Raw genomic sequence first — 17,780 nt, 5'->3', positions numbered from 1 at the left:
ACCAATAATTGTGCAACAATCATATATTTATGATATGTAACTGTCAGAGTCCAAAAAAAATAACAGTACTTAAAAATTGTATTTATTTTTGTCTTACTTCGACACACATTTAAGATATATTTTTAAATATGGCGCAAACCTCCAAAGTATGCTATAATTTATGGTAGTGGCGATATATCGATAGGCACGGCTCTGTTAAGTTAACAGGCGCTCCTCTGCTAGCTTTCGTTAATTTTCAATTTTCGTTAATAGCCCGCCACTTTGAAGATCGCTTTCGGGGATCGGTTTAGTCGTTGGCTGGATATTCACGGATAAGGTAATAATCGCGGCATTGCAACGTGCGTTCCGTGTGAAGGGGTTGAAGTATTTTGAAAAGTGTTTTTGAAAAGCCCCAATAAAGATCTGCAAATCGAATGAATCACCTCATTGATTATGCAAATCAGTAAGGTGTTGTGACAAATCTTAGCTTTAGGATGATGACTCGCGGTGAAATTAAAATGTTTTATTAGTTACGGCGAATGAATCATGTGTAATGCAGATACAAAACCGCAGTTGCAAAGATCAGCTCGGCTCGGCCCACACAACAAAAATATCCGCAGTGAAAACAAGTTTTAAAACATTTAACGAACCAAGGTTAAAAAACTGCAGAAAACGGCGCCCTCGGCGCAGTCTCAAAAAATATAAAAACTCCGCTTTGTTTTAATGACGTCTAGAACAGCTAATAAATTGATTGAATTGCATTTGATAAATGATTAATTTGGAATGTATTCGACCTGTGACATCATCGAAGATTTAAAAAGCGATTTTCAAATGGCTGGTGGGTAGATCACGAACTGGTGTTCCGTGCCCTAAAAGGCAACGCCTCCGGTGGCCAGCTTTCTGTGAAGTGTTCAGATTGTGGAGCTGTCCCCAAAGGCAACATAAGCGGAAAATGTTCTTGCTGACCAGGCGTGTTCAGAAAGTGTCGTGTAAGACCAGTAAATTGAGCCCAATGTTTACCCAACTGGGAATTGTGTTTGGTTTGGGGACAGTTCCCGCTCTCCAAGCACCGCCATTTGCATCGAATTAAGGCGACTAGTGTTTCCTTCCCCCTCCAGAATCGCAACATTTGCATTTTTTATTGCCAATTACAATTAAGTAATCCATCGATTAGGCGATATGCGGCTTGTTAATATCCCCTCTCCGGAGCCACAGCCTATTTACGAATGCATATACCGTCCGTCCGGATTCATTCGCTCGCCGATTTGGCTCCGCCCATCAAGTTTTGTTTATTCGTTTTCTACTTTTCGCGGGGCCCAGGGGCGTAGATCCAAAGGGGACGAAATGGTTATTGGGTCTGAGCCGATTGGTAAGGGGTCATTTCTTCTATTAGGGATTCCAGCCGGTTCTTCGCACCAAATAATTTTCGGTCGTTTTCCCGGGTTGATCTCACTCAAGTATTATGTACGTCCGAGTGTTTAATTAAATTATTTGAAATTACTGAATCGTGCGGGGCTCTGCTTTCTATCTCCCCACCCCGGACTCCCCTTCCAAATCTTTTGTTGTGTACACGATGTGGGCCAGTCAATTGTTTATGAAGTGCACAGTGGGTATATAGAGCACACATCTCCATGCGACCGGGGGTATCCACTTTAGTTGGGCTATTGTCCATGTGTCTGTGAGCTGTTCGTTTAAACATTTTTTCAGTATACAACTAAATGCTTCTGCTGTTGTTTTTTCGCGGATGCTTCACAAACCCACTTCACCATAAAGTCAGCCCCCCGTCCACATCTATATAGAAATCTACAGCCCCATCTCCGCACGCATCCATCTTAATTATGACTTTTTTATGATGACACTTTTTGGGCTGAGCTTGGTTAAAGTAGTGTACTCACAAAAACTCCAGTTGTGGACTGGCGACCTCGATCACGATCGCTGTTTTTCTGCCGCTCCTTAGCAGTCGAGTTCAGATATATACTTCCCTTTGATTTTCCAGCCTCAATTTGAAGGGTAAAAACAGCAGAGCGAACGTCTGTTGTTCATTAGATGCAGAAAATTAACTAAATTAAGTAAACAAATTCACTGGCAATAAACAGACTTTATGGACAAGTAAATTAGTTTATTTTTTTCCAAAATCGCCCACTCATCGAACACTGTTGGGTCGCGAAAGCATTCACGAGGCTGGAAATATTGCCACCCTATTCGCTAAGGAATCACGCATGTAGCAAGCAAGGAACATACAAATTAATTTCAAGAGTTTAGAGATATTCCGGGGTGGCACAGAAATATCGCATGCTCTTACTTATCCAGTTTATGGTGTTGCTGAGCTCTTGTTTACGTATTGCTCATTGGGAGTGAGTGAAGTGAAATGGGAGTGAGGAAGGAAAATATCTTCGGCATGACGAACTGTATGTGCCCTATTCTACATATGAAAGATAATAGTTAGGAATTTCTGTAAAATTATGATTTCGCGGAGAGTTCTTTTCGTAACTTGGATAAACATGATCCTAAAACTAAAACACTGACTGATTTTTGCGGCTAAAAACCAAAGCTAACGATTCCCAATTATTTCTGGATAATGCATGCTTTAGTAAATTTTCGCATTTTTTATAAGAGGTTACCTGATTGAGCATTTTATTATGAGTTCACTGAGGCATAATCCATTATAGATACAATAGCCGCATTGTTTGTGCAAAATACCTTTTTTATTTGTTGGAAAATCAAGATTAGTGGCTGAAAATGATCCTAAAACTAAAGAACTGAAAACTTAGCCTAACGAGCCACACTATTACACTAATACTTCTATGCTACACAGCTACAGGCTTACTTTGAAAAATACATTGTATAGTGTAATTTCCGTATTAATCATCAGAGAGAGTATACAAATGGTAGCCTTGATCTTTAAAGCATTCTTAAACTTTCTTAGAGTATAGTTGCTATTTATATCTTTGTCTACCAGATTTGTATCATATGCAGACCAAGTGCACATTTTATTCGATTTTATTTCTTTGAGATCCGACGAAAAACCTGAGATCTTTGCAGCTGAGAGTTGTGCAAAACGTCCATTAAGTGCAATTGCATGCTTGTTTTTTGCTTTGCCTGTGCAAACCTGATCGACGAGTTTTCTTTTGGCCAGTCTCTTAGACTGTTCCACACCCCGGATGCTGCGAAGAATTCGGTTCATCGGATGGCTCACTCTGGAAAACGATTCTGCTAACTTCTATTACGCCATTCTGTCAACTGTCCCCTAAGACTTTGGGCCTGAGCCGCGTAAACAATAAAGTTGTTTGTCAATTGGTTTTACAAATAGCCCGGTGGCCAAATACACAGCACAAACAGAGACTCCAAACAGTGGGCCAATTAGGGAAGGTGATTGTGCGATTCTGTTTATCTTATCAGGCCGAACTTGGCACCTGGGGGTCATTTAACATACCCAATTTGTTTGGGAAGCCAAACGAGTTAGGGGGAAGAGCCACCGTTAACGGCTGAGTAGATGTTTCCTGATTACCAATTCTTTGGCCATTGATAAATAATCAGCAGTGGCGTATGCAAATTTCGAGTGTGATTAGCCGATTTCTCACACATTTCAAGTATCACAGAGAAGAAACGAGAATTCCCCAGAAGATACCGCCTTAAAATTTACGCAAGAAGCCGCCTATAAATCTTGCGATCTCAGCGCTCCCATCGACTGAGCCGCCCCCAGGGCTCCACTGAGGACCAAAATACAGAAGAGTTATCAAAGCGTAAAGCGCAACAAATTGATTGCTAATTGATACTGATGTGTCGATTATTTTATGATTATTCTTTATGATCGTTAGACGTTGAAACCCGCACCAAACCTGATTCAAATTTGTGGATCAGTCCGACGAAGTGCTGCCCATGCCCCTGCCCACCGCCGACCTTGTTTTGTCTTCGCTGGGATTGTTATAATTTAATAACTACATGGGGGAGCAACTTAAGACCGAAGTTGGTACCACAGAAACCACTTAAGACGCTTTCTTTAATTGCCCCCAAAACGGAGATTTGCCCAGAAACCTGTAGGGCAGCTTTCGGCTCAGCCTCACGTCCACTCCATGTGAAAACCATCGTAGCATGAAGCGATGTCAAATGCCGTTTTCTGTGAGCGTCCAGTCTCATGCCATTGTTTTAGCCTTTCAAGGTTTCGGGGACCAAAAGCTTGCTGGGGTCAGAAGTTAAGTGAGCAATGCGGGTTCTTGCATCACTTCACTTCAGACTGACCGTTACTCATCCGACGCGTGGGTTAATTACCTAAGAGCCAGCCCACACAGACATTGCTCATCCGCTCCGTTGCCGCTCTCTCTTTGCAGACCACAAAAATGGACTTAAACAACTGCGGCTTCATCGACCCGCAGGCCCAACTGTCTGCAGCTTTGGCCAAGCAAGACATCCGACAGTTCAAAGCAGCCCTGGACTGCGGTGCCCAAGCCGACCTGCAGGACGACCGCGGCACGAGCATCTTCGAGAAGGCGCTCTCCACACCGGGCTGCAGGGACTTTATAGAGGCTTGCCTCGACCACGGCAGTCAGGTCAACCACGTGAGTAGTGTATCTGGAAGCAGAGATCTTTTCCCAACTAACCATATCTCGCCTCCCCAGATCAATCAAAAGCTGAACAAGGCCGCAGTCAACTATGCCGCCGACTCGAGGGATCCCGGGAACCTAGCAGCTCTTCTGAGTCCCCGTCCAGGCCAAAAGGTCCAGGTTGACAGAAAGTACGCGCAACTGACGCCACTAAACTCGCTGGCCAAGAATCTCACAGAGGAGAATGCCCCGGCGGTGCTAACCTGCATGAAGCTTCTGCTGGGCTACGGCGCCTCGCCCAACACCGTGGATCAGAGTGAGTTTACACCCCTGCATCATGTGCTCAGGAAGAGCAAGGTCAAGGCCGAGAAGCAAGAATTCGTTCAGCTCTTTCTGGCTCAACCGGAGCTGGACATTGATAGCTACCGAAAAGGAGAGGTGCGCCGCCTGCTGCAGGCGCAGTACCCGGAGCTCACACTGCCGGAAGAGCGCCAGACCGGGCCGGAGATAGACATCCAGACCCTCCAACGGACCCTGCGGGACGGAGACGAAGAACTGTTCGAGCAGCAGTTCACAGAATACCTGCAGAGTCATAAAGATGCCCATAAGGACAACCAACTGAACACCCACCAGGAGGAGTTCTTTAGTCTGCTGCAGGAAAGCATCAAGAAAGGCAGGCAGAGAGCCTTCGAAGCCATTCTAACGACTGGCATCGACATCAACTCGAGGCCTGGCTCGCCCAACGAAGCGAATCTCGTCGAGACGTCCGTAATCTTTGGCAACTGGCAAGCCTTGGAGCGACTGCTAAAGGAGCCAAGCCTACGGCTGTCCAAAGATTCCAAGCTACTGAACGCGGTAATTGGTCGTCTCGAACAACAGCCATATGATGGATTCAACCATCAGCGCTGTTTCGATTTGCTCGTAGACTCCGATCGCGTGGACATCAACGAGGCTGACTCGGGGCGTCTGGTGCCCCTTTCCTATGCGGTGTTAAATCGCAATACGATGGCGATGAAGAAACTCCTGAACAACGGCGCCTACATTGGGTCCAAGAGCGCATTTGGAACGCTGCCCATCCAAGACATGCCACCCGAGGTTCTCGAGGAGCAGTTCGACTCCTGCATCACCACAAACGGAGAGAAGCCGGGTGAACGAAATTTTGAGATCATCATCGATTACAAGAACCTGATGCGCCAGGAGAGGGATTCTGGAGCGGGCAAGCCTTCCGCTCCTTCCAATCAGCTGCACGACGAGATGGCCCCAATCGCGTTCATCGCCGATTCAAAGGAGTTTCGCCACCTGCTGCAGCACCCGCTGATCTCGAGCTTCCTCTTCCTTAAGTGGCACCGGCTATCCGTGATCTTCTACTGTAACTTCCTGCTCTACTCGCTCTTCACCGCCTCCATTATCGCCCACACTCTCCTAAAGTATCACGAGAGCGATCTCAGAGCTCTTACCGTCGTTTTCGGAATCCTCTCCTGGCTGGGAATTGGCTATCTCATAATTCGGGAGTGCACCCAGTGGATTATGTCTCCAGTTCGGTATTTTTGGTCCATAACAAACATCATGGAGGTGGCTCTGATAATCTTATCCATCTGTACCTGCATGGAATCCAACTTCGACAAGGAGACGAAGCGCGTCCTGGCCGTCCTAACCATCTTACTGGTCGCCATGGAGTTCTGCCTGCTGGTGGGCTCCCTTCCAGTGCTCTCCATTTCCACCCACATGCTCATGTTGCGCGAAGTCTCGGGCACTTTCGTGAAAAGCTTCGCCCTCTACTCGATCTTCGTGCTGACCTTCAGTCTGTGCTTCTACATCCTCTTCGGTAAGGCAGAAGTGTCTGCGGAGGGGGGAGAGGGCGATGGGGACTTCAACACCTTCTCCAAGCCCATCGAGGCCCTGATCAAGACCATCGTGATGCTGACGGGCGAGTTCGATGCCGGAGACATCAAGTTTACGAGTGTCTACACCTACCTTATCTTCCTCCTCTTCGTGATCTTTATGACGATTGTGCTGTTCAACCTGCTGAACGGTCTGGCCGTAAGCGATACCCAGGTGGGTCCATCTGAACTTATATTCCCTTGTCCTCGGCTCACCTCTTCTCCCACAATATTCAGGCTATCAAGGCGCAGGCGGAACTGAACGGTGCCATTTGCAGGACCAACGTCTTGAGTCGATATGAACAGGTTCTTACTGGCCACGGGCGAGCTGGGTTTTTGATGGGCAATCATCTCTTACGGAGCATCTGCCAACGTTTGATAAACATCTACCCCAACTACTTAAGCCTCCGCCAGATTACTGTGCTGCCGAACGATGGGAGCAAAGTGCTCATACCTATGAGCGATGACTTCGAGCTGAAGACTCTTAAGGGCAACAACCAGGCTAGCTTCCAGCAGTTGCCCATGAGTCCGAATGTGCCCCAAAAGAAACTGCTGGACCCTCCGGTAAAACTCCTGCCCTGCTGCTGCTCCGTGCTTACCGGAAAGTGCTCCCAGATGGACGGCCGAACGGTCAAGTTGGCCCTGGCTGTGATCGACAAGAAGAAAAGCATGGAGCAGAGCCGAAAGCAGGAGCAGATCAAAGACGGTCGGTTAAAGATAATCGAGCACAGGCTGGAGCAGGTGTTGCAGCTGCTCCAGGATCGAAACTGATGGGCCCTATGCTATTACTCTAGCTATAGTATTTATTAGGCTAATCAACTTTTGAGATCGATTTGCATTTAACTTTGAGTTAAAACAGCCGAGTTAGTAGTAGTTTATACTAACATATCATTAACAAATTTGGACGAATGAAGAGATTCAGGCCAGAATAAGATGTAATTTCAGAAGCCGACAACTCGGTTTAATAATTTGTAATAATTGTAATAAATCAGGTATTTTCAGCGCTGCGAAAAGTCCCCAAAGTGTGACATGCTGGACCAAGTGTTACAAGTGTTAATCGACCTTTCGATCGATTTGCATTTAACATTGAATTGAATGAACCGATTTAGTCGGAAATTGCTTTTATTAACATACGAGTAATGAAGTTGAACAAAAACCTTAATAATTGTCAGTAAGTAAGTAGTATATAATGGTTATATAGACAGTAAATATTGTATAAACGAATATCTTTACTGTACCATTTGTACCCGAGTAAATATTTAATTTCAAATGTTAGATTTACGCTTCTTAGAGTTTTCATTTAGCTATTCCCTTTACTTGGTTTTCTTTTGTTTTGATTTGATATGATTCGGTTCAAAATGTGTGTTAGTCACATATTATGGTTAATGGATTCTTAATTTTTATTTTCTGCGTTTTCCTTGTCTATCATAGTTTTTTAAGTCAGAGCTGAACTGAGCGTAGCGGACCAAATCGAATTTCATGGACCTATAGGGCTAACGAGGCAATCAATGGTAATGGGAATCCGAGTGGAAATTGATGCAAACTATGCGGTAATTTGTTAACAATTTTCAGCCTAATTATCGATTCAAATGGTTTCCGACAGCAACGGATAAAAAGCTAGGAGCCAGAACTCTGATTTGATCCGTTGGAGCGTATTTGGAGCGAGTGGAGCGCAGGCAATGATTAAGCTAAGCTAGAATTCGAATTATCATTAAACTTTGGTTTAGTTACTCTTCTTTATTACGCCTTAGCTGCGCTGCTATTGTTACAGGACTAGGACTAGGACCTTAAAAGCGGAAAATTAAAATAATTGACTTAGTTCTCGGAGCTCGTTAAACAATCCTACGATTTCTGATTCTGCTTATGTTTGGCTCCTGCTTTTAATGTTATTATTCGTCTTCTATTGCTGCTGGTGGCGTGACCGATGAAACGTTTACTCCTACCGTTCGTATATACTTTAATCTCAACAATAAATATGCATATATAAATAAAATCGTGTATTCTGTAAGGCATGCCTAATTAAACCAGCCGTATTGCTAACTATAGGTATATATTTGTGTACTTTATGTGTTCCTGCGACATGCATCCACCTATCGCCCATCCCGGGAGCTCATCCTAATGTCCTGCCTGCGGTGCCGTGAGCTTTAAATGCATAGGATTCGGTTCTGTTCTCCTCTGTTTCGGTTTCACTTGGTTCGTTTTGCTATTGGCTTATTGGCTTGACTTGACTGGGAGCAAAGCTTCTCTACTGCGATTACGAGTACGTTTCGATAATATCTAAGGGCTAAGTTTGTCGTTAATCCCCGGGTTTCTGTGTGAGTGGCCTGCCTGTTGTTAATTTGAGTTTTGGTTTCGGTAACGGTGACTCGAATTTGCGTCTATATAATTGAATATGCCTCATTCATTTTATTGTCGTTATACTCTATGACTAAATTAAACATCCCACATCATTGCAACGCTCCGACTGGTCTCGCCTCGCTCTGTAATCGTAATATCTTTATAATCGATTTTTGTTGAAGATAACTAAAATTAAAGCTTTTCTCTTTTTTTGCATTTTTTGTTGATTTTTTTGTGGTTGGATGAGGTTCTATTGCTATTTCGTTACCATTATCATAATCGTTTTTCGTTTATGTACAATCGAATACGAGTACGTACCAATATTAAATATCACTTAATTGACGAGTGTTTGGTTTCTGTCTGTTGTTGGTTTTTCCATTTGTTAACAATTCTAATTAAAAGTTATGACCTTAGTTGTTTTATTTTCTGTGTAAAAATTGCAGTTAAAATCACAATTAAGTTTTTGTGTGTTCATTTGGTTATTTGTTCCTGGAGAAAACGATTTAGTTGGTACCATAGAATTTCAATTTACTATCAATCGCTGTCTGATTGTCTGTTGTTAAGTTATGAAAGTAGAGTAAGAGTAGCATAGACTCGACTGTAGTCGAGTGGAGTGCCCTGAATGTGCGGGTGTGCATAAGTATTTCGGTATTTGTTCGTATTCTCCCGCTCGGAGTATAAACTATTCACTCCTCAACTCCTTTTTCTGTTCGATGTTTAAACTTAATGTGATCACAATGGAGACTTAAAAGAGAGAACAACACTTAAAAAGTAACAAAACAAGGCGAGTTTCTTGGAAACTTGGCCCGACTTAACCATTATCAAAGTCGTACAAAGAAGTCGAGTGTAAATTGTAAATTATTTTGCTAAAATAGAGTTCTTGTGGAAGCTTGTCGGTTGTTCTTTGTATAGGAGAGCACACTGGTTGCGTCTTGGTATTGATTCGCTTGTTTCGGCTATACTTAATCGAAAATAAACTAAACTAAACTCACAATCATAAAAGTTATTTCAACTGGTACATAGGTAGGACTGCTGATTGATTTCGGGTTTCCTTGGATTGGTTTGATAACGATGTGGATTACAGTGCAGTGTAGTGTCTAGATCCCGACTAGGACTAGATTGATTCAAGTTTGTGAGTATGTGGAGTACAACATCACTTGACATGGTTTTTGGCTTAGTTATTACTGCTCGTTTGGATGTAGAAGAGAAAGAGCGAAGGGGATCGGGGAGGAGCCATAAGATATGTACAATACAATATAATAATAATAATCAAATCTACTAATACTTCGCTTTTGTACTTCGAACAATCGGTAATGGATAATATTCTCTATCGTAAACGTATTGGTAATCGGCAATTTTATGCGCTATCGTAACGAAAAACCTTTATAAATATTTCAATAAATTGTCTCTAACTAATGTCATATGTCTGTAACTACAGTATTAGCTCTTTAGTTTAAAATACTTCCTTTGGCATATGTACACAATGTATTTACTTACTATTCACATATACCTTTGTATATGGAGGTCGATAATTGAGAAAACAAACACTACAGTTATGAGCCTACATCTAACCGCGATAGTTAGTTACACATGTAATGTATGCAAGTACTGCCAATCTCTATGTATTGTATAGTTCAAAAACAACCTTCGAAAATGTTCAAGAAAGTCGGCCCACGGCAGAGAGAATACATGGCCGTGTGCAACACCTAGCCCTCATTCCCTCCTTTGTGGGTCAACCGATCTAACTACGACTAAATCGGGCAGTAAACTACCGACCATTCTCCTCTTCCTCAACTCTGATTGTGACAATAACCATGGTGATGGCGATTCCGACTCTTTCGGAGTTTTGATTTGATTCGAGTACTACAACGGTTTAATGCACGTTTTTGTTAACATAGTTAATATTGATTTCCTCCTTAAATTGATATTGTATGTATAAATTTGGATAGCTCCGTATATGTATATGTGTATATATGTGTGTATATCGTATAAAGCGACTAGTATATAATTATATAGGTAATCGACTATGATAACAAAGGGGCGGGCCCCATGCCTAAGCCTAAGAAACTACGAGTTCTGACACAAATGCACACAGGAATCGGCATCGAATACGCACTCAGACTGGAGGTTGTCAGCTTGGACGCCGCGCCGAAGGACCGGTTGCCGATGCCGCCGACGACGACGAGGAGGATGAGCTGCTCCTGGCGCTGCTGGTGCTGCTGCTACTACTCTTGCTGCCACTGCTGGAGCGTCGCTCCGAGTCCCGCTGCGGAGTGTTGACCGGAGGTCATCTCTGTTTGTCTGGGAGGGCTTCGTCCAGCGCTTCTTTCTCCTCCTCCTCACCATCCTGGTGGTCGGCAGTGGCCTTGTCGGGATTGTACTCGTAAAACACCTGCGATGTGTCTCCCTGGACATTCACATCGATGGGTGCATCCACATCCTCGATAGCGCTGAAATCGCCGCGCGGCGGGTCCTTGGGACTGTCCACCATAATCTGCACTGTGGGCATCAAGCACGTGTCCATGGTGCTCTCCACCGAGCCCGTGCTGATCCGTATCTGAGGCGGCGCCTGCTTGGCCAGCCTCTCCGGGCCACAGCTAATACCATGTCCGTTTCCGTTTCCGGGGGAGGACGGGCTGCTCTCATCCTCCTCCTTGTATTCCTCGCTCTCGCGGTGCACCAGCACGTGGACCAGGGTGGCGTTGTCCGGACGTAGGCTGAGCGAATGCGGGTGCGTCTGCTGGTCCGGCGACGGCCTGGTGACGATCACCTCGGGGGCTGGCGCCTCGGCTGGAAGGCGGCAAAAGAGGACTTTAGTAGGCTGTCCGGCAGGGGGATAGCAAGTACAATTCACACATACAGACAAAAGCGTTCTTGTTTACTCTTAAAGCGCTTTGTGCTGACAAACCTCTTTCTAGGGGCGGTTTCTTGCGTATGAAACTAGAGGCGCGCTTACGTGAGGGAGCCGACCCACCCCCCACCGCCTGGTGTCGGTCGCTGTCGGAGGTGGCTGCTGGGCCACACCCAGTGGCTGGCGCGGAGGCGGGGGAGGAGGTCGTGCCAGAGGTGGAGGCGGAGGTTGAGGTGGTGTTGGTCGTGTTGTTCATAGCGGCTGTTGTGGGTGAAAGGCACGCATTAGTGTCGGGCATTCGTGGTGGCACAACGCACAAGTACGAAGGTTGTGTGGACAGACAGGTAGGTCAGATAGACAGATAGATTAGGTATAGTTATAGATAGAGAGATCGCAGCGAGTAACAGTTGATGAGTCAAGAACGTAAGCTTATAACTAGGAATGCATAGAAATTGGTTTCGATGAAATGCATCTTGATGGAGATAAAGCCACAAACATGTGAGGTTGATACTGACTGAAATTCAGATAGTGGTGCAGAGGTGGCTCAAGGTGCTGGCCTTTCGGGCGGTGGCTATGTACAGAGAGTATTTACAAATAGCAAGAATCGTGAATGGACTGGTGGGTGAGGTCGGTGGATGGTGGTGGTTGGTGGGTAATTGGGTCGAGTGGAAACTGGGTAGGTGAGTAGGCACTTGTCAATAATTACTTTTTCTATGTACTGAAGGTGAGGTTAAGCTGTCATCGACAGCATCCTGATGACGCAAAAAGAAATTATAAAAGCTTCGGCGACGACTTGCTCTAGGCGCTTCCACAAATATGCTACCGCTAATAATAGTAATAGTTTAGTAGTTGGAATAACAGTAACAATCATAAGCATAAATTTCATTTATCTGGATGTAGAATGTTTGGTTTGGGTGGGTCAGTTCACATATAATAGTCGAGGATTGTTTCGTTTCAGCGATAGCTGCAATTTTTTGACGAAATAACAAAGGAAAGAAGGTAAGCTTTCGACACTAAAGAAGCTGTACATCATTATGAATGGCAATGAAAATCGAATGAGATTTGGTCTTGGGGTTCCAATTACCTGGTGACATGTTCGGTAAGCTACGTTTAAACTAAATGGGATTACTTATCGATAGCAAAACTATGTTAACGATCTAGATAAGGGCAAGCACCAATCAAAATGAACTCAAATTGCGCATTCACGTGTCCATCGGCAGTTATTTTCGGCGAGTCGGGTGAGTCGGAATGGGTGGATCTACGGATTGGTTTCAAAGGAATAGGCCGCTACTTACAAATGATCGTATTATAGGCATTTACTCGAATGTTTTGAAACTGCAATTAGCTGTGGTTCTTGTTCTGATAATTGTTGAATAATAGTTGAATAGAGAGTTGCTGTAGAAAACTTCTGACGGCAAATGAGTTTTTGACAGACTTTGCTTGCGTTCGCGTAAATGAGCTGAGTTGAGTTGAGAGTCGAGTTTGGATGGAGATACTAGATAGAATACGTATAAGAGGTCGACTGGTACGAGTACTGGATAGTTGGTTCAATAAATACATATACTTAATCTAACTGAATATACAACGAGTATGGATGAATTATAGTCGAGAACTAAAAACGAAGTTTTAAGATTGCTTGTTGCATTTGTTTTGAGACTGATATTGGTATTGGTATTGGTTTCTGATTGTTGTCTGTTGTAAGATTTAAGATTGTACGTAAGTAGTAGGTTATAGTTGCCAGCTAAGCTAAGCAGCATATGGATGGGAGATTGCCTTTACCTAGGTAATTCAAGCCACTAGGCTGCGAGCCACTTCTGAGAACGGCAGTGACCATGTCTGCGAGCAGGGACTCATAGTTTAGGGAGATACAAGAGGATTTGCTAGAAATAGGGCTTAAGTTCATATACACTGTGGACACACAAAACGTTAATTTATCGATGCAGATCGACGGTTATGTTCTTGTTGCATGTTATGGTGGCATGAGCATGGAAAGCCTTTCGTTTTCGTCTAAAAATTGCATTTCAAATTCATCGCAGCCATGAAACACAAACATACATGGAATGGCTACGTGTCAGTGTGTGTTTGTTGTGTGTATGTTATGTGTCAATGTGGGTGTGGGTGGGTCGTGCGGGTGAAGCCAGGATAACTACCGTTTGCCCAGCTCGTCGCTCTGCTGCTTGATGTCCTTGACCACGTCGTCGGCCCCCGAGACGAGCATCAGGGGCAGGTTTAGCCATGGTCCGGCCAGTTCGCTGAGATCGGATGCGTCCGAGGCACGCGACGATTTCCGAGACGAGGCCCGACTGGAACAGGCGGTGCCACGTCGACTCACCTGCAAGGGATCGGGGGATTAGAATAAGCAGGTGAAAACTAAATGCCCGCACTCACCTGAAGGTGGAAGAAGTTTAGGGCAGAGAGCTTCGATTGCCATCCGCCTGGGCTGGAGGTCTGAGTGGCACTGTCCCCGGAGTTGGAGCGCTCCTTCTCCCGCTTGCGCCTGTGAAGAGACACCACATGATTAGAATCTCGAAGGAAATGGATAAAGAGGCTCGTTTGAGATTGCTAGGGTGAGGTAATTGGCTGGTGTGGTAATTCTAGTACCGCAAATACTCCTTCCAGCCCGTCTGAATGGTCTTAGCCGCCTTTTCCTGGCGCTTCCAGATCCGCGTCGACGAAACAATTTCCAATTCTTTTCGCGTTGGAAACTGTTTCTTGAACTTGACATCCATTTGTTCCTGCAACTGTTTGAAGTTATCGGTCTCCTCGACATGACCTAGCACGTGCTTCACGAGCGCGTGCAAAATGTCGAGGCAGTGTATTTTATTGCCCTTAGAGATGGGCAGATTAAATGACACTAAAGCGACATTATTGGGCTTCGAGATGCCCAATGGTGGATCGAGAGAGGCAATAAAATCGGACAGTTGCGAGAAGTGTATAAATTGGGTGGCATGTGGATCATATCTGAAAGTAAATCGGTTCGAATAGTCAGCAGTTGTCTTCAAATAACTCGCCAGGCAGCTTTTGGCGAGATCCTACGGCTAGGCCTACTGCCAGGGAGAGTACACCTACTTGGACCAGCGAATGTAAAACATTTCCAGATCGTCCTCGACTATGCCGATCTCCTCCTCCTGGTGCGCCTGGTTGAAGTTCTCCAGGATGATGGCAATGTACATGTTGATAACGATCATGTAGCTGATGATAATGAAGCTCGTAAAGTAGGTGATGGCCAGCAGCGGGTGTCCGCAGTTTCCGTTCGTCTGCCCGTGAATGAAGGGGTCGCAGTCGGGTGGCTGGATCATCAGCGACTCGAGCACGTCGTTCCACCCGGCCGAGGTCATCAACCGAAACAGTAACTGCATGCTGCGCCCAAAGGTCTGGAAGTTTACCATGTCGTCGAGGGCGCCCTGGAGCTTTACGTGTCCGAACAGCGACATGCCCAGGATAGCGTATATAAATGTGATTAGTCCCAGCAGGGCTCCGATGTTAAAGAGGGCGGGCAGCGACACTACGAGGGCGAACAGAAGCTTTCTGATGCCCTTTGCGGCCTTGATGAGCCGTAGGATGCGCCCAATGCGGAAGACTCGGACCACGCGGAGCAAGGTCGGACTAATGGGCAGGTCTATCATGATGTCCTCCATCAGGATGCCGAAGATGGAGGCCAGCACCAGCAGGAAATCGAACACGTTCCACGGCACCGTGAAGTAATGGTAGCGCAGGCCGACGATCTTCACAATGGCTTCTGCGGAAGGAGAAAAATGTCAATCGGTGTGATAACCAAGAAATGATAAATATAGAAAAAAATAACTTACCCAGACCAAAGACGGTGGTGAAGAAGGCGTTGCTCACTTCCAGAATGAAGAAAACCGCATGAGGCTGGTCATAGTGCTCGATGCCCATGGTAAGCATATTAAGAAATATCAGTACAAAGATCGCGATCTCGAACCTGCACATCACGAAAGGGATTTCGATTAAAGTCGTTTTGATACTCTTAAACTTCGATCGGGCCGAAGTCGCGGTGCTCCAAAGATAATTCAGAAAGAAGGAGATTATGTACAGGCATTGTGAGGGCACCGTTTTACATAGATCTATAAAGTAAACTAAATCTAAACTATTTATAAACATGCTGGTTGTACACACAAGGGGAGAGTTCTTAAGGGGACGGCCTGAAGAGCCAAAGGACAGCTACTCATCCCATAGGTAGAACATGCCCAGAGTGCGGAAAGTCCGATATTTCGGATTATATCTAAATTATACCAGTTGGCAAGTATCATCATAGCAAAAGGTGCTCTACAGAACTTCAAGAAGTATGCATTTGAATATAGGATACAGATTACAGATTACAGAATACAGAAGATAGAGACATTTTTGACGGTGTTTGTTTGGGACAAGCACCGGATTTGACCAAAAATGCCGGGAATTACAAGTGTTCAAATGAATTTTATCACCAAATCAGAAACATTCTATAGATGTGTTATGGACCTTGCCGAGACAACTACGCGTTAGCCTACGAGTTATTACAAGAGTTAAACTTAGATTCAGAGAAGACAGAGCAGGACTAATAGTAAGTACAAACTATAAGTAAGTATACGTAATTTGCTGGTCTTAGATTGAGATTGGTTGGTTCAATGGTTGATTGACGGGTTTGTTTACCTTCTCGAATTGGATAAATCATAAAACATAGCTAAAAAATGATTTATAGGTCGCTTAATAACTTTCTGTGGTTTCTTTCGTCCCAATTTTTTCATAGCCGTGTAATAGTGTTTTTGAGATTCGGTGAGAAACATTTCCAACACTCCTCCTTCATACTATAAAAGTGATGAGAATAGAATGAACATTTAATTATATATACAATCCACAGTTATGTAACACACTAAGCGGTATGCTGAACGTATTCTATGAACAACTGGTCACAACATAGCAACACAATAACACGGTTAGAGATACACATAATGACGGCGTTTGGATCGAAATACGGCAATACAAATCAGAGATGGATCGATGGGAGTGGTTAGCGTATGTACAGGTGATTCACGTGTGGATGCAGAAAAGCTGACCTGGGCAGGAGCATAGGCCAAAGGACTTACCTTCTTCTTGAGCATGTTGAAGTTATCAATGATAACTCCAATGAACAGATTGAGTGTGAAGAACGATCCGCACACAATAAATATAACAAAATAAATATACGCATATAGGTTGGCCTCTCGCTGCGGTTGTAGGTCCACTCCGCGAGCATCGACGGCGTCGGCCATTACCTCCATCCAGCCCTCGAAGGTGGCCACTTGCAGCAGGGCCAGGTAACCCATACCCACGTGGTCGAAGGTGATCTTCGAGTTGATCCATGTGTAGTTCTGTTCGATGCAGTCCCACTTGTCGTTCACCTCCTGGAATTCGCATTGATTAGTAATATGCCAAGTGCCAAGTCTTGGGGTGGCGCTGCATATTAATCTCCGCCAAAAAATACTCACAGTAATCGGCAGTAACTCGCCCATCTCATTAACGCACTTGAAAAATTTACCACCAAAGAACTGAACACCCATTATTGAGAAGATCAACCAAAAAACTAAACAAACCAAAAGTACATTGAAAATTGATGGTATTGCATACATGAGAGCGTTTACTACAATCCGCATTCCTTGCCACCTGGAATAGAAATGGACGATGAAATGCTAATCATTACGGGATGGACGCAGGTCGTCTCAACTGTGCCGGGGCCGTGCTAAGTGGTCGCGGTTGTGGTCAGATGGATACGTATACAGATGGGTGGATGGATGGCGGAGTGGATCTCTGCTTGGTCAACTATTTAGCTATCTTAAGTTATATGTACATATGAACTTATCTACAATATACAAACACAACAGAAGCAGAGGTAAGTCTAGACTTCAGCTACAGACTACACAGATTCTAGGACGAGGACAAGGACGGAGGCGAGGACGATGCAATGCGTGTTCTACGAGTACGTATTTCTATTCGAAATCCATAAAGAAGACGAGATTGTATTAAACACTGCACACGGCTTGGATCGCATCGCTCGGTCTGACCAACTCCTCCCCGGAAAAAGACACATAGATCAGTACTGATAGAGGAAGATCGAGAAGCAGAGGCTGAAGTTCCTACGCAGAGAGCTTTCTTCACCGGATGCACGGATGAGAAGGTTGTGGTGCAGCGTATCGAAAGACCAGCGACTGGTCAACT

At 44.8% G+C, this 17,780-nt stretch overlaps 2 protein-coding genes across 11 annotated transcripts in view; one reads left to right on the top strand and one right to left on the bottom strand.

Moving 5' to 3' along the window:
* The first annotated feature begins 238 nt into the window (after window positions 1–238).
* On the top strand, window positions 239–7,171 carry pain (transient receptor potential cation channel family member painless). The gene is made up of 4 exons (XM_017072915.4): window positions 239–316; window positions 4,308–4,535; window positions 4,596–6,575; window positions 6,638–7,171. The coding sequence occupies exons 2-4, from the start codon at window positions 4,317–4,319 to the stop codon at window positions 7,169–7,171; spliced, it is 2,733 nt and encodes a 910-aa protein (XP_016928404.2). The 5' UTR covers window positions 239–316; window positions 4,308–4,316.
* Window positions 7,172–7,504: 333 nt separating this feature from the next.
* NaCP60E (Na channel protein 60E) overlaps window positions 7,505–17,780 on the bottom strand; it is a 33,614-nt gene continuing 23,338 nt past the window's right edge. For 2 of the 10 annotated variants that reach the window (XM_070994830.1, XM_017072909.4), the window contains 11 exons: window positions 17,054–17,228; window positions 16,673–16,969; window positions 16,239–16,393; window positions 15,398–15,531; window positions 14,658–15,327; window positions 14,190–14,549; window positions 13,977–14,085; window positions 13,739–13,920; window positions 12,295–12,413; window positions 11,598–11,849; window positions 7,505–11,527 (listed from right to left, as the gene is read on the bottom strand). In XM_070994830.1, coding sequence (XP_070850931.1) covers window positions 11,025–11,527; window positions 11,598–11,849; window positions 12,295–12,413; window positions 13,739–13,920; window positions 13,977–14,085; window positions 14,190–14,549; window positions 14,658–15,327; window positions 15,398–15,531; window positions 16,239–16,393; window positions 16,673–16,969; window positions 17,054–17,228 — 2,956 coding nt within the window. In that variant the 3' untranslated portion in view covers window positions 7,505–11,024. Of the gene's footprint in view, window positions 11,528–11,597; window positions 11,850–12,294; window positions 12,414–13,367; window positions 13,497–13,738; window positions 13,921–13,976; window positions 14,086–14,189; window positions 14,550–14,657; window positions 15,328–15,397; window positions 15,532–16,238; window positions 16,394–16,672; window positions 16,970–17,053; window positions 17,229–17,683; window positions 17,715–17,780 lie in introns of those variants that run through there. The other 8 variants (XM_070994832.1, XM_070994831.1, XM_070994833.1 and 5 more) reach the window with 8 other exon arrangements.

Source organism: Drosophila suzukii, chromosome 2R, assembly GCF_043229965.1.
Source record: "Drosophila suzukii chromosome 2R, CBGP_Dsuzu_IsoJpt1.0, whole genome shotgun sequence".
Lineage (NCBI taxonomy): Eukaryota > Metazoa > Arthropoda > Insecta > Diptera > Drosophilidae > Drosophila > Drosophila suzukii.
This window is presented reverse-complemented; position numbering and strand designations above follow the sequence as displayed.

What these genes read in the sequence shown, in the direction of transcription:
- pain (XM_017072915.4), top strand. Translation starts at nt 4,317, where the DNA reads ATGGACTTAAACAACTGCGGCTTCATCGACCCGCAGGCCCAACTGTCT. An exon ending in ACGGCAGTCAGGTCAACCAC is followed by an intron (nt 4,536 to 4,595) that starts GTGAGTAGTGTA and finishes TCGCCTCCCCAG; the next exon opens with ATCAATCAAAAGCTGAACAA. An exon ending in TGGCCGTAAGCGATACCCAG is followed by an intron (nt 6,576 to 6,637) that starts GTGGGTCCATCT and finishes CACAATATTCAG; the next exon opens with GCTATCAAGGCGCAGGCGGA.